Genomic DNA, 23,391 nt, shown 5'->3' with positions numbered 1-23,391 from the left:
AATTCATATTTGGTTAATTTCCTTGATATTACTGTAGTCCCAAAACATACTGTTTCTATGGTTGGCTGTGTTTTTATAAAGCACAAAAAAAAGAAAAAAAAAAAAAAAAAGAAAAAAATACAATTAAGTTCAATTCCTAAACGTAGGGTACCCTGGTGTACAACATGCCATCAACTGAAATGGCCCCAGTTCAAATCCCAAAGTGGAAGACCTTTGTAATATTTCTGTCTCAGCTTTCTATCTACCCAATTAACAGAAAAATAGATTTTAAAAATATATATTAAAAGTCATACATTATATTTTACATTAAATACCATTCTGACTGTTCAATGCAGCTTTGATGTAATGATGAAAGTACTAAACAAGCAACAGTGGCCTCTATCAATCAATCAATCAATTTTTTTATATAGCGCCAAATCACAACAAACAGTTGCCCCAAGGCGCTTTATATTGTAAGGCAAGGCCATACAATAATTATGTAAAACCCCAACGGTCAAAACGACCCCCTGTGAGCAAGCACTTGGCTACAGTGGGAAGGAAAAACTCCCTTTTAACAGGAAGAAACCTCCAGCAGAACCAGGCTCAGGGAGGGGCAGTCTTCTGCTGGGACTGGTTGGGGCTGAGGGAGAGAACCAGGAAAAAGACATGCTGTGGAGGGGAGCAGAGATCAATCACTAATGATTAAATGCAGAGTGGTGCATACAGAGCAAAAAGAGAAAGAAACAGTGCATCATGGGAACCCCCCAGCAGTCTACGTCTATAGCAGCATAACTAAGGGATGGTTCAGGGTCACCTGATCCAGCCCTAACTATAAGCTTTAGCAAAAAGGAAAGTTTTAAGCCTAATCTTAAAAGTAGAGAGGGTGTCTGTCTCCCTGATCTGAATTGGGAGCTGGTTCCACAGGAGAGGAGCCTGAAAGCTGAAGGCTCTGCCTCCCATTCTACTCTTACAAACCCTAGGAACTACAAGTAAGCCTGCAGTCTGAGAGCGAAGCGCTCTATTGGGGTGATATGGTACTACGAGGTCCCTAAGATAAGATGGGACCTGATTATTCAAAACCTTATGAGTAAGAAGAAGAATTTTAAATTCTATTCTAGAATTAACAGGAAGCCAATGAAGAGAGGCCAATATGGGTGAGATATGCTCTCTCCTTCTAGTCCCCGTCAGTACTCTAGCTGCAGCATTTTGAATTAACTGAAGGCTTTTTAGGGAACTTTTAGGACAACCTGATAATAATGAATTACAATAGTCCAGCCTAGAGGAAATAAATGCATGAATTAGTTTTTCAGCATCACTCTGAGACAAGACCTTTCTGATTTTAGAGATATTGCGTAAATGCAAAAAAGCAGTCCTACATATTTGTTTAATATGCGCTTTGAATGACATATCCTGATCAAAAATAACTCCAAGATTTCTCACAGTATTACTAGAGGTCAGGGTAATGCCATCCAGAGTAAGGATCTGGTTAGACACCATGTTTCTAAGATTTGTGGGGCCAAGTACAATAACTTCAGTTTTATCTGAGTTTAAAAGCAGGAAATTAGAGGTCATCCATGTCTTTATGTCTGTAAGACAATCCTGCAGTTTAGCTAATTGGTGTGTGTCCTCTGGCTTCATGGATAGATAAAGCTGGGTATCATCTGCGTAACAATGAAAATTTAAGCAATACCGTCTAATAATACTGCCTAAGGGAAGCATGTATAAAGTGAATAAAATTGGTCCTAGCACAGAACCTTGTGGAACTCCATAATTAACTTTAGTCTGTGAAGAAGATTCCCCATTTACATGAACAAATTGTAATCTATTAGACAAATATGATTCAAACCACCGCAGCGCAGTGCCTTTAATACCTATGGCATGCTCTAATCTCTGTAATAAAATTTTATGGTCAACAGTATCAAAAGCAGCACTGAGGTCTAACAGAACAAGCACAGAGATGAGTCCACTGTCCGAGGCCATAAGAAGATCATTTGTAACCTTCACTAATGCTGTTTCTGTACTATGATGAATTCTAAAACCTGACTGAAACTCTTCAAATAGACCATTCCTCTGCAGATGATCAGTTAGCTGTTTTACAACTACCCTTTCAAGAATTTTTGAGAGAAAAGGAAGGTTGGAGATTGGCCTATAATTAGCTAAGATAGCTGGGTCAAGTGATGGCTTTTTAAGTAATGGTTTAATTACTGCCACCTTAAAAGCCTGTGGTACATAGCCAACTAACAAAGATAGATTGATCATATTTAAGATCGAAGCATTAAATAATGGTAGGGCTTCCTTGAGCAGCCTGGTAGGAATGGGGTCTAATAAACATGTTGATGGTTTGGATGAAGTAACTAATGAAAATAACTCAGACAGAACAATCGGAGAGAAAGAGTCTAACCAAATACCAGCATCACTGAAAGCAGCCAAAGATAACGATACGTCTTTGGGATGGTTATGAGTAATTTTTTCTCTAATAGTTAAAATTTTGTTAGCAAAGAAAGTCATGAAGTCATTACTAGTTAAAGTTAACGGAATACTCAGCTCAATAGAGCTCTGACTCTGTCAGCCTGGCTACAGTGCTGAAAAGAAACCTGGGGTTGTTCTTATTTTCTTCAATTAGTGATGAGTAGAAAGATGTCCTAGCTTTACGGAGGGCTTTTTTATAGAGCAACAGACTCTTTTTCCAGGCTAAGTGAAGATCTTCTAAATTAGTGAGACGCCATTTCCTCTCCAACTTACGGGTTATCTGCTTTAAGCTACGAGTTTGTGAGTTATACCACGGAGTCAGACACTTCTGATTTAAAGCTCTCTTTTTCAGAGGAGCTACAGCATCCAAAGTTGTCTTCAATGAGGATGTAAAACTACTGACGAGATACTCTATCTCCCTTACAGAGTTTAGGTAGCTACTCTGCACTGTGTTGGTATATGGCATTAGAGAACATAAAGAAGGAATCATATCCTTAAACCTACTTACAGCGCTTTCTGAAAGACTTCTAGTGTAATGAAACTTATTCCCCACTGCTGGGTAGTCCATCAGAGTAAATGTAAATGTTATTAAGAAATGATCAGACAGAAGGGAGTTTTCAGGGAATACTGTTAAGTCTTCTATTTCCATACCATAAGTCAGAACAAGATCTAAGATATGATTAAAGTGGTGGGTGGACTCATTTACTTTTTGAGCAAAGCCAATAGAGTCTAATAATAGATTAAATGCAGTGTTGAGGCTGTCATTCTCAGCATCTGCGTGGATGTTAAAATCGCCCACTATAATTATCTTATCTGAGCTAAGCACTAAGTCAGACAAAAGGTCTGAAAATTCACAGAGAAACTCACAGTAACGACCAGGTGGACGATAGATAATAACAAATAAAACTGGTTTTTGGGACTTCCAATTTGGATGGACAAGACTAAGAGACAAGCTTTCAAATGAATTAAAGCTCTGTCTGGGTTTTTGATTAATTAATAAGCTGGAATGGAAGATTGCTGCTAATCCTCCGCCCCGGCCCGTGCTACGAGCATTCTGACAGTTAGTGTGACTCGGGGGTGTTGACTCATTTAAACTAACATATTCATCCTGCTGTAACCAGGTTTCTGTTAGGCAGAATAAATCAATATGTTGATCAATTATTATATCATTTACCAACAGGGACTTAGAAGAGAGAGACCTAATGTTTAATAGACCACATTTAACTGTTTTAGTCTGTGGTGCAGTTGAAGGTGCTATATTATTTTTTCTTTTTGAATTTTTATGCTTAAATAGATTTTTGCTGGTTATTGGTAGTCTGGGAGCAGGCACCGTCTCTACGGGGATGGGGTAATGAGGGGATGGCAGGGGGAGAGAAGCTGCAGAGAGGTGTGTAAGACTACAACTCTGCTTCCTGGTCCCAACCCTGGATAGTCACGGTTTGGAGGATTTAAGAAAATTGGCCAGATTTCTAGAAATGAGAGCTGCTCCATCCAAAGTGGGATGGATGCCGTCTCTCCTAACAAGACCAGGTTTTCCCCAGAAGCTTTGCCAATTATCTATGAAGCCCACCTCATTTTTTGGACACCACTCAGACAGCCAGCAATTCAAGGAGAACATGCGGCTAAACATGTCACTCCCGGTCCGATTGGGGAGGGGCCCAGAGAAAACTACAGAGTCCGACATTGTTTTTGCAAAGTTACACACCGATTTAATGTTAATTTTAGTGACCTCCGATTGGCGTAACCGGGTGTCATTACTGCCGACGTGAATTACAATCTTACCAAATTTACGCTTAGCCTTAGCCAGCAGTTTCAAATTTCCTTCAATGTCGCCTGCTCTGGCCCCCGGAAGACAATTGACTATGGTTGCTGGTGTCGCTAACTTCACATTTCTCAAAACAGAGTCGCCAATAACCAGAGTTTGATCCTCGGCGGGTGTGTCGTCGAGTGGGGAAAAACGGTTAGAGATGTGAACGGGTTGGCGGTGTACACGGGGCTTCTGTTTAGGGCTACGCTTCCTCCTCACAGTCACCCAGTCAGCCTGCTTTCCCGGCTGCTCGGGATCTGCCAGGGGGGAACTAACGGCGGCTAAGCTACCTTGGTCCGCACCGACTACAGGGGCCTGGCTAGCTGTAGAATTTTCCACGGTGCGGAGCCGAGTCTCCAATTCGCCCAGCCTGGCCTCCAAAGCTACGAATAAGCTACACTTATTACAAGTACCGTTACTGCTAAAGGAGGCCGAGGAATAACTAAACATTTCACACCCAGAGCAGAAAAGTGCGGGAGAGACAGGAGAAGCCGCCATGCTAAATTGGCTAAGAGCTAGTAGCTACGCTAAGCTAGCGGATTCCTAAAAACACGCAAAGTGAATAATGTGTAAATAATTTAGAGGTGATTCAGCAGAAGGAGTGCTTTAGTTAAGGCACGTAAAGATTACACTGGGAAACAAATCGTAATCTAGATAACTAGATCAATCTAACTGCGCAGATTAAACAGCTAACAGATACAGAAAAACACCGCTGTGCTCCGGAACAGGAAGTAATACAATACCGCAGTGAGAGCCAACCACTAGTGGCCATCAAGACCTTTTGATTACCAACAAGTCTTCACATGCAGCTTGATGAGCCTGTCTGACTTTATTTTATTATTTTGCATTGTAAAAGATGCTGGCATGGCCTAAAATAGGAGGTTCAGTGGCCTTCACCTGTAGCTATCACAACCCAAAATTTCAGAGCTGAATATGCAGAAATTTTTAATGGATTTCTTCTTCTTCGTCTTTCGGCTGTTCCCGTTAGGGGTCGCCACAGCAGATCAATCGTTTCCATCTCACCCTGTCCTCTGTATCTTCCTCTGTCACACCAACCACCTGCATGTCCTCTCTCAGCACATCCGTGAATCTCCTCTTTGGTCTCCCTCTTCTCCTCCTGCCTGGTGGATCCATCCTCAGCATCCTTCTCCCTATATACCCTGGGTCCCTCCTCTGCACATGTCCAAACCATCTCAATCTCGCCTCTCTGACTGTCTCCAAACCGTCCCACCTGAGGTGTCCCTCTGATATGTTCATTCCTAATCTTGTCCATTCTTGTCACTCCCAAAGAGAATCTCAACATCTTCAGCTCTGCCACCTCCAGCTCTGCCTCCTGTCTTTTTATTAGTGCCACCGTCTCTAAGCCGTACAACATAACTGGTCTCACTACTGTTTTGTAAACTTTCCCCTTCACTCTTGCTGATATTCTTCGGTCACAAATCACTCCTGCCACCTTTCTCCACCCACTCCACCCTGCCTGCACTCTCTTCTTCACCTCTCTACCACACTCTCCATTACGTTGAACAGTTGACCCCAAATATTTAAACTCATCTACTTTCACCACTTCTACTCCTTGTAACTGCACAATTCCACTGGGCTCCCTCTCATTCACACACATGTACTCAGTCTTTCATTCCCCTTCTCTCCAAAGCATATCTCCACTTCTCCAGACTAGACTCAACTTGCTCTCTACTCTCACTACAGATCATAATGTCATCTGCAAACATCATAGTCCATGGGGACTCCTGTCTGATCTCATCCGTCAACCTGTCAATCACCACTGCAAACAAGAAAGGACTCAGAGCTGATCCTTGGTGTAATCCCACCTCCACCTTGAATGAGTCTGTCATTCTGACTGCGCATCTCACCGCTGTCACACTGTTCTTGTACATGTCCTGCACTACCCTAACATACTTCTCTGCCACTCCAGACTTCCTCATACAATACCACAACTCTTCTCTTGGCACCCTATCATAAGCTTTTTCTAAGTCCACAAACACACAATGTAACTCTTTCTGTCCTTCTCTGTACTTTTCCAACAGTATTCTCAGAGAAAACATCGCATCTGTAGTGCTCTTTCTCAGCATGAAACCATATTGCTGCTCACAGATCTTCACCTGTTTTCTAAGCCTAGCTTCTACTACTCTTTCCCATAACTTCATGCTGTGGCTGATCAGCTTTATGCCTCTGTAGTTACTGCAGCTCTGCACATCACCCTTGTTTTTGAAAACAGGAACCAGCACACTTCGTCTCCACTCCTCAGGCATCCTCTCACTTTCTAAGATTTTATTAAACAATCTGGTTAGAAACTCTACTGCCATTTCTCCTAGACATTTCCATGCCTCCACTGGAATGTCATCTGGACCAACTGCCTTTCCACTCTTCATCCTCTTCATAGCAGCCCTCACTTCTTCCTTGCTAATCTCTTGTACTTCCTGATTTACTCTCACCACATCATCCAGCCTTTTCTCTCGCTCATTTTCTTTATTCATCAGCTCTTCAAAATATTCCCTCCACCTTCTCAGCACACACTCCTCACTTGTCAGCACATTACCATGTGCATCTTTTACCACCCTAGCCTGCTGCACATCCTTTCCAACTCTGTCCCTTTGTCTGGCCAATTGGTACAAGTCCTTTTCTCCTTCCTTACTATTCAACTTCTTGTACAGCTCGCAATATGCCTTTTGCTTTGCTTTTGCCACTTCTCTTTTCGCCTTACGCCGCATCTCCTTGTACTCCTGTCTACTTTCTTCATCTCTCCGACTATCCCAAAACTTTTTCGCCAACCTCTTTCTCCTTATGCTTTCCTGGACCTCTTCATTCCACCACCAAGTCTCCTTGTCTTCCTTCCACTGTCCAGATGTCATACCCAGTACTGCTCTAGCTGTCTCCCTCACCACATCTGCAGTACTTTTCCAGCTGTTCAAAATTGCTTCCCCTCCAACCAGTGCTTCTCTCACCTGCTCGCTAAATTTCACACAACAGTCTTCCTCCTTCAGCTTCCACCATCTGATCCTTTGTTGAGCTCTCACTCTCTTCTTCTTCTTTACCTCTAAAGTCATCCTACAAACAACCATCCTATGCTGTCTAGTGACACTCTCTCCTGCTACCACCTTACAGTCTGTGATTTCTTTTAGCTTGCATCTCCTATAAAGAATGTAGTCCACCTGTGTGCACCTTCCTCCACTCTTATATGTTACCCTGTGCTCCTCCCTTTTCTTAAAGTAGGTATTCACCACAGCCATTTCCATCCTTTTTGCAAAATCAACTACCATCTGTCCTTCCCCATTCCTATCCTTGATACCATATCTACCCATTACTTCCTCATCACCTCTGTTCCCTTCACCAACATGCCCATTGAAGTCTGCTCCTATCACCACTCTTTCATGCTTGGGCACACTCTCCACCACCTCATCTAACACACTCCAGAAATCTTCTTTCTCCTTCATCTCACAACCTACCTGTGGGGCATATACACTGATGATATTCATCATCACCCCTTCAATTTCCAACTTCACACTCATCACCCTGTCAGACACTCGCTTAACCTCCAACACACTTTTAACATACTCTTCCTTTAAAATGACCCCAACACCATTTCTCTTCCTGTCCTCACCATGGTACAACAATTTGTACCCACCGCCGATGCTCCTGTTCTTACTTCCCTTCCACTTGGTCTCTTGCACACACAATATGTCTACCTTTCTCCTCTCCATCATATCAGCTAGCTCTCTCCCTTTACCAGTCATACTACCAACATTCAAAGTCCCCACTCTCATTTCCACCCTTCTAGTTTTCTTCTTCTCCCGCTGTTCGTGGCAACGTTTTCCTCCTCTTCTTCGTCGTCTTCGCCCAGCAGTAGCCCAATTTCCACCGGCACCCTGTTGGGCAATAGCACCGGTGGCGGACGTTGTTAACCCGGGCCGCGACCGATCCGGTATGGGAATTCGATTCTGAGTCTGCATAGTTGGGTTGGCTTCTTTTACGCCGGATGCCCTTCCTGACGCAACCCTCCTCATTTATCCGGGCTTGGGACCGGCACTCAGAATGTACTGGCTGCACACCCCATGTGGCTGAGTTTTTTGAGAAATTTTTAATGGATTTACTTAAGTAAATTTTTCAGACCCACTGGCTAGCTAACTGACATCATGAATTTGATGCGGATGGGTGGGAATGAGTACTCTGGCTAATTCAGCTTTCCATGCAAATCACAAACTCTGAGGGTGTTCAGCTTCTGTAACGTAACATATAACAAAGCAAAACCATATTCTGCACAACATTTTACATGCCGGAAAATTTACTTGACAAAAAAAAACCAAAACAAAAAAAAAAACCAACAACAACAACAAAAGTATTACGGGTGCTTATTCAGTCCTGGGCCCCAATGCAGTCATTATTACTTGCTTACTGCTTCACCAGGTGTTGTCAGGGTTTTTTTTTTTTTTTTTTTTCAACTTTTTCAGTTTCTGAATTCTTTTTCACATAATTTTCAGAGAACATTGGTTATCTGTACTATTCACAATTTTTGCTTTTGGCACTTTGTTTCCGACTGATAACTGGAAGATAGACAGGCTTAAAATTGGAACCTCCATCCAATTTTGGTGGTGTAGGTAAATCCATAATAGAATAATGAGCGTGACTGAGGCACTTTTGATTGAGCTATAAAGCAAAATGTACACCAAATGGGCTTTTCAATATTAAATTCAAATGTCCACAAAATCCACAATCCACATCAGATTTCAATCAAACTTAGCCAGGTGACAGTGAGTGCCAGTCTGCACCACAGTTTCAAATATGAGAGTGATTGGGACACATTTGTTTAAGATATAATGCAAAATATACTTGAAATGGGCTTTTGAATCTTAAATTCAAATGTCCACAAAATCCACAATCCACATCAGATTTCAATCAAACTTAACCAGGCGACAGTGAGTGCCAATCTGCACCACAGTTTCAAATATGAGAGTGATTGTGACACATCTGTTTAAGATATAATGCAAAATATACTTGAAACGGGCTTTTGAATATTAAATTCAAATGTCCACAAAATCCACAATCCACATCAGATTTCAATCAAACTTAACCAGGTGATAGTGAGTGCCAGTCTGCACCACACTTTCAAATATGAGAGTGATTGGGACACATTTGTTTAAGATATAATACAAAATATACACTAAATGGGGTTTTCAATGTTAAATTTAAATGACCACAAAATCTGCAATGTGGATCAGATCTGGATCAAACTTTGTCAGTCGATACAGGATAGCATCCTACATAATCCTCCCACATATTAAAGAAATTCGAACTTTTTGACAGTTATGAATTTTTGAATATTCGTTCAATATTAAAGGATAGGGATTTTAATAATACATGAAAAATACAGGCTGTTCACAAACAGACAAACACTTCCTTGGCGGAGGTAATAATGAAGGGGGCCGCATAAATATTTTCAGTAAGAAAACACAAATATATTTAAAACAGTTTGCCATATATATCAATTGCAGAGGCAAGACAAGAACTTCAACACAATGTTTGCTTGTTTCAGGGTGGTTACTGCAATATTTTCATTAAATCATATGAATTAAAGGTAATCTACACTATAAGCACATTTTAATTCTTTCTCTTCCACTGCACGGAGACACCCTTTGCAAGAATTGTGTCACTGTCCAAATACTTATGGTCTTGGCTGTATGATGTGGAATGGCACTACACAGGGACAGAAAGACAACTGCGTGTACACACACACACACACACACACACACACACACACACACACAAAGAAAATGATCAAATACATGATGAATTATGAAAACTTGGTCTACTTACACATCCCAGACCATGATGGAGCGATCCAATCTAAAAAGAGACAAAACACGAGATGTTACACACAGCTGACTGAGAAGAATTTATGATACCACTTTATCAAATATGTAAGGAGATAAATAAGAAAAATGCAGTTTCTCCTACTTGACCTCAAAAACGATAAAACAACAGTTAGGTCCAAATATATTTAGGCATTTACAACATTTATTTACTTCACCTTCAAGTATTTTAGAATTCAAAGAAAATAACGAACACAACCTGATCCTCTTTTGACTGAGCGTAAATACCTCCAAATCCCAATGAGTCAGACTTACATCATCTTTTCTGTGCCATGACTGTGTTCTGTGACCTCCAAAAGCTACCCAACACTTGAAATCAATTACACAATTTTTAATTTGCAGACTTCTCAATTAAATAATAAGGGAACAACACAAACGCTGCTGTCAAACAGCCCATGAGCTGGTTGTCCAGTTACTTTAAAATGGAAAACCATCCATACAGAACTGTACAACATTATCCATTTGGATGCAATTACCCTCAAATGAAAGCTGCATGATGCAGGAATGAAAGTGGTGAAAAACAAAAAAGCTGAAACCCAAAATTACAATTGTCAGTTTATTCCAGACAATAAACTGCAGTGAGTGCAGCATCCATTTTGGTGAGGAAAAAAATAAAATAAAACTATATTAGGATCGATCCGCCCACCTCTAGTATTCTGCCCTTACTAGGATGCAGCAGTTTTCTAGCTTGGCAGATAGTTCTGGAGGAAATCACTGAAGAAATTAAGAACTTGAAAATATGGTTTGACCTAAACAAATAGTCATTAAACTTAAATAAACCAAGGATGAAGTGGAGGTGTAAGAGTCACAAGGTGTTCACAGGAAACAGTTATTTATTTCTATATTTATTTATTTATGTTCACTGTTAGTTGGTTTTATCTTTTGTGTTGTATTTTGTTTTATAAGGTTCTTTTTGTCTCTTTCTCTAAAACTGTATTGTAGCATTACTATTATTGTTGTTGTTGCTATTATTATTAATATATAAATAAAAATACATTTATAAAATTACAATTTGTAATACATTGGACTCTTTAAAATGCCATAGACATGCTAATGCGTTAGCATCGCACCCCTTTTTAAGTTATAAACTACATCTATCAACTATTTCAGAAGATAGATGTAGTTCCATAACAGGTCAGTTTAACATAAAAAGGTAAATATTACTCTCAGACTTATGCTCTTTAGGGTTTTAGCGGGGGAAAATTAAGATAAAGCGAAAATAAAACAGCTTTACTTCAAGAGCCCCGAGGCTGCCCAAAACCTGCCTGATCGAAAAGCACAGCACTTAACGCTTCCTACTGAACAATTCTGATCTAATAAATGACCCAGGCAACTGGCAAAAAGCAGAAATCTGCCAAAAAGTAGACATTTTTCATCCCTGATGATGTGCGCATATTACTGATTCAAATCTGTGTCCGACTATATATAAACTTGTCTACATTAAATCATTAATGAAGATCCATTTCTTAGACTCTGTAAATAGCATGTATCTATTTCTCTGCTGCTGGACTCAAACAATTCTGTAATAATCTAATGTTGGAATGAAAACAGATCTTCCCCCAGCAGTTCACTTCGAACCACAGGGGAGTTGAATATTGTAGGAATTCCAGCGTAGTTTTTATGCTAAAACATTCACTGAATGTGTTCCAGAGCTTTTAACTTTACAGCTAAATGGTGACGAGGGATCACTTCTTCAGTACATTCAACCATTACTGGCAGGGCAGAAGAGATCCTGTCCCACTAAACACAGAGAGAGGCAAAGCCAGGCGTGCAGGACGAGCTTCTCCCCGAGGCTATCCGCTTTAATAATGTTTTTACCCTTCATGTACACGAGAGAGGCATCATCTCCTGCAGAGCAGGACTGAAAAGCAGCTCGCAGCTACAATACAAGGGACCATATTAAAACAGGAAGAAATTCATAGCATGCAACACTGCTGTTCACATAAACGCAGCTGGCACTGGTTAAAAGTGGCTAGTGGTTATTATTCTTTATCAGACTGCAGTGCTGGATGATGCCTCTTGAGGGCGTTCGGTTTGTTAAATGATATCGGCCAAAAGTAGAGGTGGGCGGATCGATCCTAATATCGATAATATCAATACCAACACTGGTACTGATATTGAACGATCCTCATGTAAAAAGATCGATACTCAAGCTTTTGTTCTCTCCTGCACGCACTGACTGCTGCACACAAGAGAGCAGCACTGCGCTGTGTCACACAACATGGAGCAGCGCAGCCTTGTATTGTGATTTGTCAGCCCTCTACCTCAGGAGATTTTGTTTTAAGTTGTGTTGAGTGATTTTTTTTAAACAAAAATGTTGATTGTGATAATAAAGTATTTTGTTGTCATGTACAATGTTTGGTAAAATTCTATCCTAGGTCTTTTGGATCCTTTGGGTCTATGAAGCTTAAATATGAAAAAGTATCGGTATCGGTATCAATACTGGGCCTGTATTTACATGGTCTAGGATCAATACCAAAATTCCCGGTATTGCCCACCTCTAGCCAACAGCCAAGCCCCATCCTTTGGTTGTCCAAAACAAAGCAAACCCAGAAGTGGAAAATCGTGCAATTCTATGAATGCCAGCTTGAGGCTGACTCCAAAAAGGAATTGCTTCTCATAGAAGTCCATGGTAAAATGTGGAACTTTACAGCAGAAATAACATGTTTGCAGCCTGGTACAAAAATTGTTTTGGTTTCTATAGCTAGTTTCTCCTCCATGACAACCACACAGGGGGTGATTGTTTTTATAACTCACTAGTTTAACAAATTTGTGAATAATTAGGGGTGTGATTGCTCTGAATGACAGATGGTGTGTGATGTCAGCAGAGATCAGAGCAGAAACCACTACCAGTGGCTGCTCGCTGTTATGTATGACTGTGTCTGTCTTTTCTGAGCATTTTATTGCAAATATCTGTAACAATAGGGCAGCGCAGTCTCGTTTGAACCCCTGCATGATATCATGGGATTTGACCATTTGTGGGCACAGCCTCCTGGTGCGCAATACTAAAATAGCATAGCTTCACACAGATAAATGGTATATTGTTCTGCTTTCACCTGCAATCACCGAAGCAGTTGCAAAAAGTCAAGGTTTTTTTCAGTTCCCAGTGGAGGAGGGAAGAGCAAATGGGAGAGGTCGTGGCAGTAATTGTTAGCCTACACAGCTAACCAGAGGAGCTGAATTCTCTCGCCTACACAACCGCATCAAGACGTTTGAGCTTCGGGTCATAAAAAAACGCAGCAGATGGCCACTTTCCACTGCATCATCACTTCTTCTTTGCATTTTTACTTTGTTTGCCATGTAAGTAAGTCCCTTCGGCTGCTCCCTTGTTTGCACTCGGGGTCGCCACTGCAAATCCAAAGTGGATCTGCATGTTGAATTGGAACTTCTGAACTGAAACCAAGCGCATTAACCACTTGGCCACCACCCCTGCACACTTTGTTTTGTGATTCGCCCAAAAACTCGGAGAGGGCTGTCCCCGGATGTAGGATTATTGCATCATATGCGTCATATTTTAACCCTTTAGCGCTGTCCTCAAACGAGACTGCACTGCCCAATATGGCTTGCTGTGTGGTTAATTGTCCTAGCGCATCATCTAAGACAGGGGTGCCCAAGTTCGGTCCTCGAGATCTACCTTCCTGACACTCTTAATTGTCTCCCTGCTCCAACACACCTGAATCCAATGAAAGGCTCATTATAAGCCTGCTAACGAATCTTTCATTGGATTCAGGTGTGTTGTTGGTGTCCGTAATTATTGTATGGCCTTGCCTTACAATATAAGGCGCCTTGGGGCAACTGTTTGTTGTGATTTGGCGCTATATAAATAAAATTAATTTGATTTGATTTGTTGAAGCAGGGAGACAACTAAGAGTGTCAAGAAGGTAGATCTCGAGGACTGAACTTGGGCACCCATGATCTAAGAAGTGTAGCTCTAAGATGGGGGTGTGTTCAGGCTTCATTCATCATGCTCAAGTCATGCACAGACTAGACCATGGTCCACAGAGTGTTTGTCTATGCCAACAGGAGAAATGATTTTCAGCTTTTTTTTTTAATCCTCCTACTGATTCTTGGTACATTTAGCACAACAGCGCTAATCAAAGTGCCTCTTCTAAGAAGGTTATGTGTGTGCCCATCTGTCTGTCGTGTTATTAGCAGAATTATTCAAAAAGTAATTAGCCAATTTTTACAAACCAAAGAGGTATGCACTCTAGTGAGTGCTTTTCTAGTTAAAACACAACACATGTCAACACATTAGTATGTATGAAAGACGTCTCAGAGACTTTGATCACATCTTTCAATGAGATCAGTGAGTAAGAATCAGGTTTGATGTTGAACATGACTCACTGGTTTCTTCCCCACGATGAGCTTCTCAACCTTCTGCACCTGTGACACGTGATCTTCATTGGTCTTCAGCTCTCGCTTGTGGATCCTTTCATAGATGCCAACCAAAGTCTCCCGGGGAATGTCCTCACCATCATCCACACCTGGTGCACAGGAATTAGCTGAATTAGTGTAGCGTTCAAAATGCAGAACACAGTAAACACAGAGATGAGCCACACAGACCCATATGATTATATGAGGTATGGTAATAAATACAATATTACCATACGTAATATGGTATTTAACACTTATATAAATCTAACACTTTGTGTGTTTTCTATATATATATATATATATATACGTATATATATATATATACGTATATATATATATATATATATATATATATATATATATATATATATATATATATATATATATATACGTATATATATATATATATATATACGTATATATATATATATATATATACGTATATATATATATATATATATATACGTATATATATATATATATATATATACGTATATATATATATATATATATATATACGTATATATATATATATATATATACGTATATATATATATATATATATATATATATATATATATATATATATATGTATATATATTCAGGAACAGGATGGCGGCCATCTTGGATTATTATTATTTTTAAATTCAATTCAAACAATGTCTGTGCAAAATGTGGTGCTTTTACCATAAAACCCAGTCGTTTGATGTCTACGTAGCTGCCACTGATGTGGATAAAACATTTTTCGTATTAAAAAATCTTGTCATATTGTATCAGCAAAAACAATCCCTGGTATTTGTTTACATTGGACATCAAGCTGGCTGCCGTGTTGCTACGCAAGATAAAATGGGTAGTTTAGAAGAGGTTGACCAGTAACTTAACTCAATTTGAAATTGATCACATATCTCATGTTGAACTTATGCTGAGTCACTGCTTTTCCAATTCATTATAGTGGTGATTTTCAATGTGTAGGTTGTATCCCCCTGGTGGACAGTAATGGTACCGCAGGTTACCTGTGGGCCATTATTAAATACGCATATATTTATTAATGGCCCATGGACCATTAATATATATATTATTAGATATTAAATATATTGTCATAAACAGCTTGTCAAACATCAGGCTTGTAATATAGTTTAGAATATACATTTATGATCAGTTTTAGAATGTAACCAGAAATATAGCGTCTGTTGCACATCAGCAACTCATTTATGACGTGCTGTTGCATATCAACATGACTCATAACAGTTACAACCTCGCAAATTCTTGATGAAGTCCTCCAGCTTCATCTTCCTCTCAGGCTTGACGTTGGGGCTGTACATGTCAGTGTTGAGGAGGATGATGGCGAAGGCCAGGATGAAGATGGTGTCAGGGTTCCTGAACTGTCGCACCACAGTGGGGTTACAGATGCAGTAGCGCTGGCTGCAGACATGAAGAGGGAGATGACATTCACACATCTGAACTTGCACAAATTATTATTACTATGAAGAAGTTTTTTTGACACTGCCAAGAGAAAACAGAAGTGAAACCAGAGGCGGTTCCCCTTATGCAGTGATAACTGTCACGGCAGCAGCTGAGATATTTCAAAAAATTATAAAAAGTTCAAATAAAATTTTTGTGTGGTTCTGGAAGCGAATATTGATCCTTTTGTATTTTTGTCCTCGGGACATTGAGTGTGATTACCCTATGGTCACATTAGCTACAAGCGACAGCAACTAACGACTTGCCATTTATTTTCAATCAAAGTGAGCATTTCGCAGTGACAACAGACATTTGCTAAACCACCAGCTAAGTATGGCAAAAACAGAAGTCCATTTTTTTGCAAATTCTGAGCGTCAAGACACAGCGACTGCCAATCCGAGACAAATCGCAGCACAACGTCAGCTGGCTGCTCTATCGAACAAAACAAACCAAGATGGTGGAAAATGCGCTGAAACAGCTTATTTCTGTATAAATCTAATATATTTAGCCTTTTTTCCTCATATACTTTGTAAAGGTTAGCAAGAAATAAACACTTCTAAATCTGAAAGTGCTGTTTTTGTAACACTATAACACATCTGAAGACTTCTTACGGCGATGTTTCAACACTAACCTGCGATACAGGAACCTCAATGAAAGACTGAAACAAATCAAGCGAACTTTGGGTCCATTGCGCAGTCAAGCAATGAGGAAAAATCTCAGTGACAGTGTTGGGTTTTCCCATTCTTTATAATCTGTCATTAAACATGGTAGACAGTAAACGCCAAGTAGCCACGAGCTGGCCACGCCCCAGAAATTCCCATCAAGTGACAAATGTCAACTGCTTGTCGCCTGATATGTAGCTAATCTAACCGTAGGGTTACTGATCGGGCTCATATGATGTGATGTCTCTCAGCGTGTGATCGGACCTGAAGGCTTCGATGAGCCGCTCTACCTTCTGGGCCTCCCCCTGGACACGAATGTGGTTTTGAAATTTCCTAAGAGCCTCATCCAGCTCCATGCCCTGGAAGTCCATTTCATCTACCACACAGCTGGCACGCACACACGAAGGAAAAAAACAACAACAAACAAGAAGTAAATCACACACTTCAAAAGTCAAAGATGGGACAGTTCTGTCGGACATCAAACTAAAACATTCATTTTTCAGAGAATACGTGATGAGGATTCATCCTGACCTTGGCAGTGCCGAGGGTGTGTAATCGTTAGCCTATTTCACACATGTATCTCATAACAATGGGAGCAGTCTTTATCTGTTTGTTTGTCTCTTTGTTCCCTTACTCCTCTCAAGCCATTTGGCCAATTTCTATCAAACCCGGAATGCAAGTGAAGGTTTGATTGATTTCTCCTAAACTTAGCATGTGGGTGAAGTCGACTGCAGAATTTCTCTTCAACAGTTGAATTTAGCAAATGTCAAGGTCACTGGGGTCAAGGAATATGATTTTCAACTCGATTTGGACCAAACAACACACATACGTAGGCGGCTTCTGGAAATGTCCTGACAAGGTTAGCCAAAGGTCAATCATTCAGGTGAAGGTCAAGGCCATTGGGGTCAAGGGTTAGATTTTCATGAGGAAAAGAATAGTGTTGTTTCCCAGGAAATTTTGTCCTCAACAAGGTGACCGCATCTTTGCATTTTACAAAGACAAACCCGTTAGAAGGCTATGCATTGAACATAGCACCAGTCAGGGAGGATGTGCTTAAAGAAGCAGAAATCCTGAACTTTTTTTTTTAAATGGCTTGTTTGGGATCTTGACAGATGTAGTCACTTGAAAAAATTCCTATTACCTAACAAATTAATAACTTTAGTGATGTGGACAATCTGGACATCGGCACATTTTGACATGTCCTCTAATGACTTGTAGCATTGAGAGAAAATGTGGAAGGAACACATGAATCATTCTTACTCCAGGACATCTCTGTTGAACTGTTTCTGCCGGTTGCCGAGGAATTCTCCTATCATCTGCCTGCTCAGCCCCTTTCTCTGCAGCAGGAAGTGAGCCACGCCCACCGGTGTGTCTGGGATAAATCCCCTCTCAGTCAAGTACTGGATGCCTTTCTCTGGCTTCCTGGAAAATCCAACACAGATGAAGGGTTATTTGTTTTTCGATATAATTTGTAGACACTCCACAACAACACGATAGAATAACCTTATATTCAGTACTGTGGAAAAGGTTTAGGTAAACATTGAAAACAACAAACAGCCAAAACCCCTGCCTGTGGTGCTGACGCCTGTGCGGCTACACGCACGAGTGCAAATGAAGGTCGAGTACGGCAGTTACAAAACGGACTATGCTTGAAGACCGGATCTGAAGACCCAATCCCTCGTCCCCTCCCCAACCAACTGGTGCTGTCCTGGACGTCTGCGTGGACTTAATAACTCTCAAAAATGTGATGTTCCTCTGTAGTGTTAAAAATGTTTTTATTAGTACACCCTAAACAGTGGGTCACCCCTTTGAGTCTGGACTGCTTGAGGTTTCTTCTACAAAATTACCAGAGGGAGTTTTTCCTTACCACTGTTGCCTGTGCTTGATCTAGAGGTTGGTACTTGTGTGAAGCACCTTGAGGCAGCTTTGCTGTGATTTGGCACTATATAAATGAAATGAAATCTCAAAAACAGTTGGACAGATTTCCTTGAAACTTCATGTGAAAAACACCTTTTTGTTGTATATTTCAAAACCAAGAAGCAGAGATGGATGATCAAAAGCATATATTGATCAGCAAAATATTTGTGATTGATACGTATGAGTGATTTCATAATGAAGTCATACATAATCAAAAATGACATATGTGTGTGTGTGTGTGTTTTAAATTTTTCTAACTTGTTATTGTTGCACGTACAGTGCGGATACTTTTCATTTAGAATTTTGCTCATATTTGCTAAATTCTAACTGTTCTTACTATGTGAATGTTTGGTTTTTATGGTTGATTGTTTTGTATTCAAAATTGTGAAGCACTTGATTTGTTCTTGAAAGCACTATAAAAATAAATGCATTGTTATAATTTGACAATTGATTATTTTCTACAATGAATAAAATAAAAAAAGGAAAAGGAATGCTTGAAAATTTTAAATAAAGGTTTCTGTTAACTTTCTGATGAAGGTTAACATTTTAATCAAAATGTTGTGGTGCCTAAAGCTCTCACACTCATACTGAAATGTTCATAATATTTTAATACATTGGAGATTTCTGTTCATAAAAAATTTCAATTTCAATTTTTCAATTTATTTTGTTTTATATAGTGCCAAATCACAACAAAGCTGCCTCAAGGCCCTTTACACAAGTAAGGTCTAACCTTACCAACCCCTAGAGCAAGCACACAGGTGACAGCGGTAAGGAAAAACTCTCTCTAATGATACTGAGGAAGAAACCTCAAGCAGACCAGACACAGAGGGGTGACCAACTGCTAAGGCCATTCTAACAGTTAAAAGGTTTTTGCAAAATTTTACAAAACAGAAGACAAAAACAAACAAAAAACAACACAAAATCAAAACAACATACCTTGTAACAAAAGAAGCTAGATCAGAACAAAAGAAGAGCTACACCTTTATTTCCCCATTGTTCTGCTTCTATTCAAATATACTGAACAATACCAATGTATGTATTTTAATAAGAAATACACAATTAGAGTATAACACACAAAAAGGCTTCTCTAACACCTCTTCTAGGTTCTTGGACAAACTCCAAAAACTGGTAATGGAGTACGTACTTGTTGAAGAGATTCAGGCCGATGCGATAGTGTCTCTTGCGAATAACATCATTACTGAAGATAGGTGAGTCCCAGCTGTTTCGTGTCTCCTTGTGGTACGTCTGTTTGCTGAGCGTCTGTTCTCGTAGACTGTCTCTCGACGATGACTCAGAGCTACAGTTGATTGTATCATTTGAGTTTGATGTGCTGTTGATGCTGTCATTGTCACCATCAGAAAAGTCCGATTCTGACTTGCTCTGTCGGTTGGCTGAGCCATTGATGGCAAGATGGCTTTCCAGCTGTCGGTGGCGGCGACGCAAAGATGCCTCATCGTCACGAGGGGGAGCTCGTGGTGGGGGCCCATGAGAAATGTGTTTGGGGCTAGCCTGGGATGACGTTACAATGTGGGCGTGAGGCTCGTACACAGGGGGTCGTTTGACAGAGCCACGATCTGACCGGTCACTGATCTCTGCAGAGCTGTCACTAGGAGGTTCTATAGTCAACAGAGGAAGATGGTCCATTCTAAGGCGCTGCTCTTGGCACTCTAGAGATGGAGTGCTGCGGCAGCTGGTGTCTGTGTCACGACCCTCATCTTTAGGGTCAATAGGCCAGTACTCCTGGGAGGAGTTGACCGAACGTAACCGCATGTCCGATTCTGTGCTGGAGGGGTGGTCCCCTGACCTCGACAAAGCAATAGAGGGGGGCATGTCCTCCTCATCAATGAAAAGAGTAACATCGCTGTAGGTTGGATCATCACGCATACGACTGCCTGCCCTGCGGTGGGATTTCACCTGATAGGGCACTTCCCGCTCGACTTCAGGGCAGCCCATGGCCTCTGGGTCTGGTCCCTCATCCCCCTGAAGGCTGCGACAGTTCAGTGCATCATCAATTGATTCAGCCAGAGATTTAACTTGCCTGGAAAAGGCATCCTCCAGCTCTGTGATTGCATCCGTCAGATCACCCTGCGGGACTGGGTGAGGTGCCAAGTTGGCCTGCTGGTGAATCTCTACATCGCCGCAATCAGACTGCACCATGGACAGTGGGGTGCCGTCATCAGTCATGGACACCTGCCTCCCTTCAAAGTAGGAACTGTGGACTTTCTCAGGGCCCTCGAATGAGAGCTGCATCCTCATGTTGGACAGAACAATCCGCCTGGACATACGGTTCTCAGACATAGAGCTCCTGAGACGTTCAAAGTTCTTGTTCATCTGGTACTGGCGGAAGGCTGTCTGGATGGTGCGAGCCGCATGCCGAGTTATGAATCGGCCACCATATTTACGCTCCAGCATCTCCACCTAGGCAAAATACGGAACAAATTAAACAACCCAGTCATTGAATATTTCATGTGTCAGCTTTAGTGTGTACTCTGTATAATCTTGTTGGATATCAATTGCTTCTCCCAGTGGTCAATGTATCAAAAAGTCTTTCCTCCATAAAAAACATAATACCAAACAGCTGGCTTTCCATTAAGTAACCCACACACAATTCACAATTTTGCTTAAGAAATATTGTATGACAACATGGATACTCTAATCTAAACAATGAGATGCTGTCTGACTTTCAAGTAAACTAATCAGTAAGGCAGATTACCTGTTTGTCTTGGAGGTCTGCAGAAAGCTCATAGCTCTCAGAGAGCGAACGGGAACGCTTGATAGCCTCCTCCTCGGCCTGCTTACGGAGGATAGACTGCGAGTGCTGGAGCTTGGGCCGTCGGGGCCTCTGGGGTCCAGGCTGGACCCCGTGGCTGTAAAGTGGGCTGTCAAATCGGTCAGGGCTGATGGCTGAGCTGTGAGTCACTGGTCCCTGACCATAGTTGGGTCGACCGTCCAGAGACGTGCCACTCTCACTGGGCCGGCCATCCCCTTCCACACTGCAATAAGAGAGGAAAACTGTCAACACAGGTGTGATATAAAAAGGACAATTTCATTAATAATAGAAAAAAATTGCACCAACCACTTCAAACAACGGGCTTTAATTTCACAGTGAAAGTAAATTTGTTTTGATCGCTGCCTTTCACAAATCAATGGAAGAAAAACCGTTATACCACTCATGACAGCAGATCTTCTGCAGAAGCAGACTGAAGATGATGCGAGATGCTCTAATTTTTCAATGTTTATGATATGGACAATAATTTACTGAATTGAAATGCACAGGATTTTAGCATTACGCACAGTGTTGTCTTAAAATATGGAGCTCTGGCTCTGATGGTAGTTTAGACATGTTGACAGATAATGTCAACAGATATGAACCTTTCACGAATATATCGGTGTTGGCACCATTTTTGCTGATATGTAACTTTTTATTTCACGAATAAACAATGCAGAAAAACACGATGGTTGTTGGAAATGGTGTCATTATGTAATTTGTCCAGCAGAAGGTGCAACAACAGCATTGTTTACAATGCTGTCAAGCATGCCTGAGACCCTCATCACCCCCTGGTCACATTAGCAACAGAGGAAAAAAGTGACCAGCTGCCATCAAATATGGCCATCGGGTATTGCAAATACTTTGCATCCATCCATCTGTGCTCATCATAAGTCCAGTCCTATTACTGCCAGAGTCTTCAAATTCACAGAGAACATTCTTGGGACACAGACCTTGGACAAGTTCAAAGATGGCTAACCTTAACCTATTTTAAGAGGTATTTTCTAAGGTTAAAAAGTCACATTGTTTCATTCTGTTCTTTTTTTGTTTTTTTTTTGAGTGATGGGGCTGACAGCCAATCAGAGGAGAGTAGCACCGTGACGGCAGTGGCAGGCCTGTGTAACACTGCTTAATGTGTTTATATGACATATTTCTCATATATTCTGTAATGCTAACGAGAAATAAACACTTCTAAAACTGAAAAAGCTGTTTTTGAAACCTAATAACACCTCTTATGTGATTTACAAGAGAGTTCGCAGACATTAGCTTGGTGACGTCATAGGTTAGCTGCAAACCGTTTTGTTTGTGTGTAAATATGACCTCTGTCATATATTATGTAGACGCTAGCAAGAAATAGACACTTCTAAAACTGAAAATGCTGTTTTTTTTTATAACACCTCTGGAAGGATGTGCAAGAACTTTTGCGGACGTCAGTGTGCATACTAACTTCCGCTAACTCAAAGCTAACTTCTGCGCTTGTCAAAAGCTCATAAACATAAATACCTGATGGATTTGAATCACGTGTTCTTGCATGAGCCAACCTTGAACCTTCGTGCGCATGCGTGAACTTTTTCACGCCTGTTGATTGCGTCAGTTGCTGGTAAGCAGCCTTTGTGTGAGGACATGTGTAGCGCTCTCGGCGGATTTTCATTGCAAGGAAAATGGCGGAATGACTGGAGCAGCACCGCATCAAATTTTTCCAGAAACTGGGTGACAGCCAGGTGGAAACCATTCAGAAGATTCAGACGGCTTTCAGTGATTTTTCAGTTGTGTGACTATCTGAGAAATTGCGGAAGAGGTGGGCATCATTTTTCGGAGTCCAGCATGTCCTGTGAGGCTTCAACACGAAGGCGTTTTTGCTCCGTCAGCAGCGGCACGAATTTCACCGCCACTCTTTTCATGGCCAAATCTTCACAATGGAATGCACCGAAAAAGTGCTGATGTCCACCTCTTCCGCAATTTCTCGGATAGTCCCACGATGGTCCCACATCACCACAGTGTTCACTTTTGGCAATGATCTGGTCATTTCAGCATGTCAATGGCCGACTGGAGCGTGGCTCGCTCTCCACCGTT

At 41.0% G+C, this 23,391-nt stretch overlaps 1 protein-coding gene across 7 annotated transcripts in view; it reads right to left on the bottom strand.

Annotated features, from left to right (window-relative positions):
* The window catches only part of LOC117512625 (IQ motif and SEC7 domain-containing protein 1-like), a 364,856-nt gene that overhangs the window by 22,444 nt on the left and 319,021 nt on the right, over positions 1-23,391 (bottom strand). For all 7 annotated transcript variants that reach the window (XM_034172769.1, XM_034172770.1, XM_034172775.1 and 4 more), the window contains 7 exons: positions 21,265-21,544; positions 19,696-20,969; positions 17,895-18,056; positions 16,899-17,021; positions 15,767-15,933; positions 14,482-14,621; positions 10,082-10,111 (listed from right to left, as the gene is read on the bottom strand). In XM_034172769.1, the coding sequence (XP_034028660.1) occupies positions 10,082-10,111; positions 14,482-14,621; positions 15,767-15,933; positions 16,899-17,021; positions 17,895-18,056; positions 19,696-20,969; positions 21,265-21,544 (2,176 nt within the window). The remainder of the gene's footprint in view (positions 1-10,081; positions 10,112-14,481; positions 14,622-15,766; positions 15,934-16,898; positions 17,022-17,894; positions 18,057-19,695; positions 20,970-21,264; positions 21,545-23,391) is intronic.

Source organism: Thalassophryne amazonica, chromosome 6 (genome assembly GCF_902500255.1).
Source record: "Thalassophryne amazonica chromosome 6, fThaAma1.1, whole genome shotgun sequence".
In the NCBI taxonomy this organism is placed as follows: domain Eukaryota; kingdom Metazoa; phylum Chordata; class Actinopteri; order Batrachoidiformes; family Batrachoididae; genus Thalassophryne; species Thalassophryne amazonica.
The sequence above is the reverse complement of the archived record's forward strand: the minus strand, read 5'-3'. Positions and strand labels throughout refer to the sequence as shown.